Source organism: Lagopus leucura, unplaced genomic scaffold (genome assembly GCF_019238085.1).
Source record: "Lagopus leucura isolate 7727_CA_CO unplaced genomic scaffold, USGS_WTPT01 Super-Scaffold_100002, whole genome shotgun sequence".
Taxonomy (NCBI): domain Eukaryota; kingdom Metazoa; phylum Chordata; class Aves; order Galliformes; family Phasianidae; genus Lagopus; species Lagopus leucura.
The window spans coordinates 65,423,585-65,432,344 of record NW_024962263.1 but is presented as its reverse complement, the minus strand read 5'-3'; the positions used below and the strand labels follow the sequence as shown (position 1 = coordinate 65,432,344).

Genomic DNA, 8,760 nt, shown 5'->3' with positions numbered 1-8,760 from the left:
CATTGTTTGGAACATTTAACAGCTATTGCAGTTTTGCAAGAAAGAATCAATCACGTAATTCTTCATTCTACTTCTTCAAACCAGTTGCCCTTTTTAATATCTAATGCAGAAACAAAATTCCATTCCCACAAACAGGAGGATCAATCTGCAGACTGACCAGGTTCATCATGAGCAAAGTTTTGAGGTTTTCAGATGTACCGAATTCAATAAATACTTTTTTATGCTTTATGTTCATGAACTAAAGATTACATTCAAGGCAAACTACAGTCTTGCATCTTTTCTGGGCCCCAAATTAGGTACTAATTTTCTCAAACAAACAAGGATTTTTTATAATCCTTGAGAGTGTGCTAGTAAGTTCCACCTATCTTTCCCACTTATTTTTTTTTTAATCTGACGTAGAGCAGTTTAATTGAAACCTAGAGTAAAAATGCCAGTACACTTAGGTAGCAATAATTTTAATGGGTAAAAAAAATATACCAAGGAACTTTTCATTGGATGCAGCATTGTGTTCTCAGTAGCGCAGGAGAAGTGGAGGAAACAGCACCATTTGTATCCCCTTGTGTACATATGCTATGAATTTCTCCGCTTCTGTGATTCTCCTCTTCCTAGGCTTTGCTTGTTGGTCATGTTAATAACCTGATGCTGACATGAGCATTATTATTTCAAAATAGTCTACATGTATAAAAACACATAGTGCTTCCTTCTTGCTTTATGAAGTATGTAAAATGTGTAGTGGCTTGAGACAATACTCTGTACACAAGCTGTGGTCTTCTCTGGCTTGCTTCCTCATTGTTTCAAAAGAAGCCTTGCCGTACATTTGTCTTGCCCTGCGCAACAGTGACATTCCAAGAATTATTCTCTCTCAAAAAGTCATTTGATACCCTTACAAAAACAAAATGTCACAAATTCATTAATGTTACAATTTTGGCTTTAAATGTCTTATAAAACCTCAAGATTCTTCACCTTTGTGAATTTTTCCAATTTTAGGATTAATAGGTAACAAAATATATGCATACTGTTCGTAATCTATACATGGAAAAGTCACTAAAAACATTTAAATTATACTTAAGAGCTATGCTTGTTAAGAATCACAAAAAGTATAAACACAGCTTTCTTCATTTTGCACATAATGACCTTATTTTTTTCTACTGTGCTACGGCCAGTAAAGATATACAGTGCTGAAGGCCTGGGAAGAATGAATACTGCTTCAATTGCTTTTGTGCCTTAAAGCTCTGTTCTTTAGGGGTTGGAATACATAAGCCTTATCAAAACATAAATCAACCAAAGTTTGACCTTTACAAATAAGTCTGCATGAAGATTTATTTAAAATACAATATAGAAGTCATTTGTACACAGTATTCTTGATAGTCATTTATGCGTCCATTAAAAGTATTATTACTGTGTCTCTTTGGGTGTATTTCTGCTTTTTATTTTCCTTGCAAACTCAGGATGGTTATGGAAAAGTCAGATTCATAATTGATATCTACAGAATGGACTCCAACATACACTGATTTTATTCTTAAATGTTTTTAGATATTTTCTGACACGTTGAACAATTGGTATATTTAATAGGCGTGGATTTGGGTTTTTTTTTTCCAAAATCTAGGTTATAGAAGATGAGTGTCCACTGCTTGGAGTTGTCTTGTCTTTTCCATGAACTTAAGAAGTTTGGGATCCAGACAGTCGTTAGTGTATCAGCTGAAATCTGTGGTGAGCTGGATCAGAGGGAAATGACTGGGATATACCCAATACACAAATGTCTGAAATCAACATGAAGTACGGAAGTTACTGTAAGGACAGAAGCAGAGGGAAATGTAGCAGCAGGGATTGCCAGACTTACAATGTCATTGTGAGTAGAGAACTTGGGACCTAGGGAATCAGTGTTTTGTGCCCTCCTCAATTTCAGAAACCCAAACCAACTACAAGACCTGCTCTTGTGCATTTTTTTTTTTTTTTTTTTTGCAGCTTCACGAAGGCACACTGAGTAGTGCAAGACTACAGCTAGGGAACTTAGTTGGAACAGCTGGAAAGTTTTAGGTTTTGGTCCTTCTTCCCAACAGTATTCAGACATAACCAATGGCTTTTCAATGCACAATATTGGCTCCTGTTCCAGAACAATAAACACTCCCTGTAACAACTGAATGTCTGCACTGTTGGCACACTGTCAGAGTCTCCTCATATTGCTCTTTCTGATTCCATGGTTGTTACAATCTGAAAGTAGACTGCATGTTATTATCCAAATGCAGGATATTTTTATATATATTTATGTAAAATGTATCTTAAACATATGAAAATATTTTATTTATATGGCAAATAAGGGACAGGGTTTTCTTCCAATTGTAGTATATATTTTTCGACACTATGCTGGAAGTAGAATCCTATGTTAATCTGCACATTTTAAAAGTTTCTAGTTTTAGAATACTTAGGGGTATTGGGTACAGTACCTTCCAGTTATCTACTCTTTCGTATCTCCTCCCATCTCTCTGAAGTATGCATATATTGCTTCATATTTGAGCTATGAAATACATGTTCTACTGTTATATACACGATACCTGATACAGTAACACTCTATCTAGTCTGTGATCCCTGATTCCTAGCAAGAATTTGCTGATTGATTGCGTAGAAATGATTCAGTTTTTGAAGCAGCTTTGCAGAGAAATTAAAAAATGACAAATTGCAAAGACCTGATTCCAGTTCATAAAAATCAATAAAACTGTTTGGCTCTTAGACAATATTAATTTCTTTACCTAGAAATTTAGAAATAAAATGAGAATCTTTCTCCTGTGTCTGACCAAAATAAGTTAATCCATAAGTTGTACTTGCAGAGGATGAATGAAGGACTCAGTGGGGCAAAAAAACATTGATTTTCATCTACAGTTCCATAAAGTGTAGGTTCCCTTATGTACAAGCATCTTCTGATCTTTTGAGAGTACATTTCAATACCATGATGTTTTCTTTTTTTCAGATCTGTTATTCATCCTTGAGGCACTGGGGAACTAACAATACATTTATTACTTTCTTCATGTAAGCATAGAGTTTTGTGTGCCAAATCCCAAAAATCAATGAAAACAACTTGTGAAAGTGTTCTTTCTGGTGGGCTATCTCTTTGCATCGTAGAACATAAGACTTTGTGAAAATAAATTATTTACAAACCAGTACATCTCATCTTCCACTGTAAGGAATCTACCCATTTGCTTTTTTAAAAATCTGTTACTGCAAAGTCTAAACTTTGAAAAACAAATTTTACATGAACATGTTTGAGATGCAGACAAACCATATAGTATCTTTTTATCAAGTGCTATTTTCACGCTGGTAATAATGTGAAATTTACTAATATGAATTCACTTCTCTTAAAATTGTAGCAGAAAAATTTTGATCCTCTGTTTGATGTCCTTGCCTCATGCAGGATTGCTGTTCTGAAGTGTGTCTGCATTTCTAGCTTAGAAGCAAGGCTCAGATTGGGTGATGTTGGGAGCAGATAAGTAAGTGGGGTGTTGCTCAAATGTCTGATAAGTCAGGTAATGGTGAATGAGGGACTCTCCCTGGAGAGTCTCATTACCTGGAAGTAAGTGGTATACAACAGAAGAGTGAGAATGTGTAACAGGCCAGTGTGGAGCTGTAGGAAGGAAGGAAATAGTACTGTCCAGAAGGCATGAGAAGGCATTTAAGTAAAGGAACAGGAATAGTTTGTTTTGTTATATTCGTATTTCAGTAGCTAGAATTTGTGTTTGTTCCTTTTATCCCCAGTAAACGGACAATGAATTTTGGAAAAATAAATTCAGAGTATGGAAAATAATGTCAGTGTCGCTCTCTGTAGAAGCGAGATCAATGTTGAGTGCATGTGTATTCACTGGCCAAATTCCTCTATGCCTTCATAATAACTTTAATTCAGTAGCCAACTTCAGATTATCTTGGCTGCGGTTGGACTTGATGATCCTCAAGGTCCCTTCCAACCTGAGTAATTCTATGATTGTGTGATTCTATGATTCAAAGACTAATTCCTACAAACTTGGAGAAAATAGATGGCAGACAATAGTAGAAACCTTCTGAAAATGTCTTTTGGAAAGTCTACAGAAAAAAAGGAAAAGCTGCATAATTGAATTGCACATTATTAACCATTGAAGAACAGGGAGCAGAGAAATAAATGTTAAACAGGAAGGCATCCAGAATAAAAATTTGGATAATTTTTGAGTCTTCATTTTATATTTGTCTGTAATAGAAAGCCATTGTGACTACTTTGGCACAATAAGCACAAGATGATCTCTCAGATTGTTTTTTTTGGGGGGTGGGTGGGTGCTTTTTTCTTTTCTTTCCCCAGAGGTTAAGTGATCCTTCAGTTAAAGAGACTGAGAAATATAGTGTGCTGAGAATCACAGTCACAAAATCAAGCTTCTGTTTGTTGTAAAAAAGCTGTATGTGCTTTTTCCTTTATTGAGCTCTTTAAGTAGCAGAAGCAAAAATTCTCAGGTGAGCATAATTTGTGTTCGTCTACTATGATTGCATTACCTAAGTGAACCATCAGTTTGAGCTGCAAGTTTCCTGATCCTTTCCTGAGGACTAATCAGAAAAACTAAGAAATCCAAACCTTCAGCTCTGGTATTTTCTGAGACTTAACCATGTATTTTGTTCTCTAAACGTTACAGTGATTTTTACACATGTTCATGGTTCTTTCAGAGCTGAATTCTCTCTCTTCTTTTGATATAAAACTTGCATGTTGCATTTCTGTACAGAACTCTTCTTAAGACTTTCTTTTCTTCTAAGGAAAACCTCAGTTTTCTCCAGACCTGCCTCTCTGACCTTTCTTGGATTCTTAACTTCAAATCCTTTTTTCCTCAGGTACTCCTTTTGCTTCTGAAAATCATCTCTTCTTTTCCTGAACTGGAGATAAGACTTAGCCCAACATACAATATACACATCAGTAAATAAAATACACTTTGGTTCCAGTGTGTTCCAATATGACAGCTTTGATATTTTGGTGCGGTTTTGTTATTGCCGCTTGTTTGTTTTATCAAGTACTTGCAGTGCAGTACTGTTATTTTTCTTTATATGTAATTCCAACGTTTAAGGTATGTGCATTTTAATTTTAAGGCAATACACACCCATGGTAGAACATAGTAATCTTGGTGGACAGTTCCTCCCATGACTATTTAAACTGCTAATAAAAATAGACCAGAGGATGTTTAACTTAGGAATTTCTATACCCCTTTAAGCTTTCCTATTATTTTCAGTTTTCCTGCAGCTACAAGATATTGTCCCCAGATTGTAATTAAAGGTTCACTAGCAATTTGTGCATGTTTCATATTTTAAAATGAGATCTAAAATTTATATTCATGTATACTTAATTTGCTATTTAAAATCTTTTTAGACTCAAAGGGAATAAGAATATTTATGAATGTTATTTTTAACACTTATGACTTATACAGGAGTGTTTCAACCATTTAAATATTAATATGGAAAAACACTTGCATATTTACCGTAGAAATCAATGTACTGTTGCTCTTTAAAAGCATTTAAAATGAATTTTAGTTTTACTTTCACTTTCTGCATATTCAGTTAAAATGTAGAATTTTTTAGCACAAATCTGACGTGGACAAAAGACTCATTTGAAATAGAGGCGTTCTTCACTGTTTTTATCTTTTGCATTCACCTGGATGACACCAGTGGCTTTGGAAGGACAGTCTGTTTTATGATCACTAAAATATTGTCAATGTCAAAAGTAAAATGGAAAATGGCTTTAAACTGGAAGAGTGTGCATTTAGGCTAGATATCAGGAAGAAAGTTTTTATTGTGAGGGTGGTGAGACACTGGAACAAGGCTGTGGATGCCCCCTCCCTGGAAGCATTCAAGGCCAGGCTGGATGGGGCTGTGAGCAACCTGGTCTGAAGGGAGGTGTCCCTGCCTTTAGCAGGTGGTTGGGACTAGATAGATGATCTTAAATGTCCCTTCCAACCCAAACCACCCTATGATTCTGTGATTCAGTGAAATCCAAGTACTGTTTCCTGCTGTACTCTCAGATATTTTTGATGACGTGGCCAAAAGTGAGTTCCAAGCGAAAGCCCATGAATTTTTGTTTAGAAAATCCAAATTAATCCATAGATCTTTCTCTGTGTGATGCAAGATTTTGTAGGCAAGACTTTCTTCAGAATTTTCAAGAGTATAGATTCCTATATCCTAAAGTATTTGGAGAACATACGGGAGATAACCTCAGATAGATTTGTTTTATTGTGTATTTAAAGGACATTTTAAGAAGAACTGCTTGAATTAAAAAACTGGTGTGAGATACTTTGTACAGAAAGACTGCTTTATGAATACAGGTTCAGGGTTGGTTTTTATTTCAGAAAACAGTACTACCCACCACTATCTTACTTTCATGGGCTGATTAGTAGGAGAAAAACTGACACAAAGTTGAAAAGAGAAAAGTGGGAGAAGATGGATCATCTGGAATAACAGAAATCTGTAAGCTTTCTGTCCATACACAGTATTATTATTGTAGGCAGTGAAACATGAAACATAGCTGGTGCACAGTTCTTTTAAAGATTTTTTTTTCCAAATTACATGTAATTTGTTAACTTTACTTGCGATAATGAGTTTCCAAACTGTCAGTTAATCAACACTTTATTTGAAAGTGCTTCAACATTCTATCTACGTGTAATAATATTACAAAATTGGTTAGGAAGGCCAATGTCCCCATGGTACAGGTTTTCTTATGAGTGAAATGAAAAATTATGTCTGGGGGTAGAGGGTTAACTTGTATTTCTCAAACGTAAAAGTCTTGTTTTTTCCTCTTCTTCCCAGGATGTATCACATTAACTTTGATAATGAACATGCTAGTCCACATGTTTTCAGAGAAATCACAGACCAAGTTCATTGATTTGTTTTGGGGTACAGGATTATTTTCTTATCTATTTTATGAAAATAGTCTGGAAAAAAAGAAAAGAAATAATGAAAGTGTAACTCAATGAAACAAAAAAGATAAAATATTCATGTATCAATCAAGTGAGAACTCATCTAATTTTGGACAGTACAGTTTTTTAATAGCTACTTGCCTTGAACGTGAATGATTTTAAACACTCAGGAAGGTTAAAGGCCGGCCACAGTTTGAAAGGGAAACGGAAAGAGCAGAAGGAAGTGGAGATAGTTAAGCATAAGTAATATCCTTCTAAGGCAGAGATGATCCAGACTTATTCTGAAATAGTTTGCTCATAGCAAACAACAGCTTGGGCTTTCTGCAAAGCTGTAGAAATCTCTTCTTGTTCAATTACATTAGCATTTTGGTATAACTGAACCAGATTTCTTTCCTAAGACACTGTACACGGTAGTGGTCTACACACTAGGAGTTGCTGTTTCAACGCTATTACTTTGCTTTTTTCAAGAGCTGTGTTTGCTGCACTGCCAGTGGTCAAATAGCTAGCATATACCTTGGAAAATAGTGGTAAGATGTGGTAATTGCATCTTTGCTCTGGATTACTTTGTAATGGAGATGAGAGGGCATTATGTTTTATAAAACAAAGCTTGAAAATATACAGATTTAGCGTAAAAGTTAAAAATTGTGTATGTGTTAAAGGATTCTAGTTTCACTATTATTTTTAATATACTGAAATACCTGAAAATAAATAATTGATAACAATACTGAGATGTAAGCAACTTTTTATTGTTATGACCGACATAACTAAGAATGCTAGATAAGCTCTAATCAGGAGAATACAACCAAGATATCTTTTTGGAAGTTTTGTAATCATTAGTTAGAGCAATTGACTACTTGTCCCAAGATTATCAGTTATTAAAATCTCTTCTAGTCTTCAACATTTTCAGTTTTTCAATTATTTAAGGGCTGTTTCTTGCACTGCTGGCCTGGAAGGCCTTTGTGAGTTTAATATCTTTTTTTCTGCATGGTTTAATGCAAAATGTGTCATTTTAAATTCCTTTGTTGTTGTTGTTGCTGTTGTGCTGGATTTTTTTTTTTTTTTTTTTAATGTATATATATATCTTTGCTGTTCACATATTTGTCAAATTTCACTCAGACAGTAAGCACAAGAAATATAAAAATAAATAAATTAAATTCATTGGTTTTGAATGGGAATAAGACACATGATGGAAGCAGCTTATTAATTTTATGTAGCTTGCAGCTTGGAAGAAAGCAGGAATGAGATTATTAATTAATTATTAATTAATGTATTAATATGGCAAAAAGCAATCCTAACTGTTTTTCTTATTATTGGTAATAATAACTCATATCTTTATATAGGCTACTAAATGTAATACTACATGTGTGCAGGAAGTAGCCATTCTTATTGTCTTCAGAAGACAAAAAGCATTTCAGATTTTGTTCTGCAGCTTAAGTTTGATCTTGACAAGGGGTTTTCTTTCCACAGAACAAGTTTTTTCTTCTGCTGACCAATAGTTTGGCTATTACCTAGTCCTCTTTCTGAGATAGGATCCCTTCATTGTTGAATGTTTTTTTTTTATATTAACGTTGTAATAGCTTGCCTGACAGTGGAGAGTGGGTGGATATTAATGTATAAATGGGCACCATGAATGTATAAAAACATACATGTCCATTTCAAATACTTATAACTTCCATTAAGTTGGTGGATTTCATCGGTAACAGAGAACTGATAGATTATTTTCTGAAATTTTGGCATGTTATGCTTACATTCATAAGTCACTGTGTTACAGAAAGAGAAGCCGTTGAGCTGAGAGTGAGCATCATTTTTCTTAGCCAAGGAGAAACTGCTCCCAACATATCTAGATAAAATATAG

At 34.6% G+C, this 8,760-nt stretch overlaps 1 protein-coding gene across 2 annotated transcripts in view; it reads right to left on the bottom strand.

Annotated features, from left to right (window-relative positions):
• Positions 1–8,760, bottom strand: part of ATP6V0D2 (ATPase H+ transporting V0 subunit d2) — a 40,638-nt gene that overhangs the window by 2,952 nt on the left and 28,926 nt on the right. Inside the window, exon 8 of one of the 2 annotated variants that reach the window (XM_042869893.1) lies at positions 6,583–6,920. The exons of the other annotated variant lie outside the window; for it this stretch is intronic. Coding sequence (XP_042725827.1) covers positions 6,903–6,920 — 18 coding nt within the window. The 3' untranslated portion in view covers positions 6,583–6,902. Of the gene's footprint in view, positions 1–6,582; positions 6,921–8,760 lie in introns of those variants that run through there. 2 annotated transcript variants of the gene reach the window in all.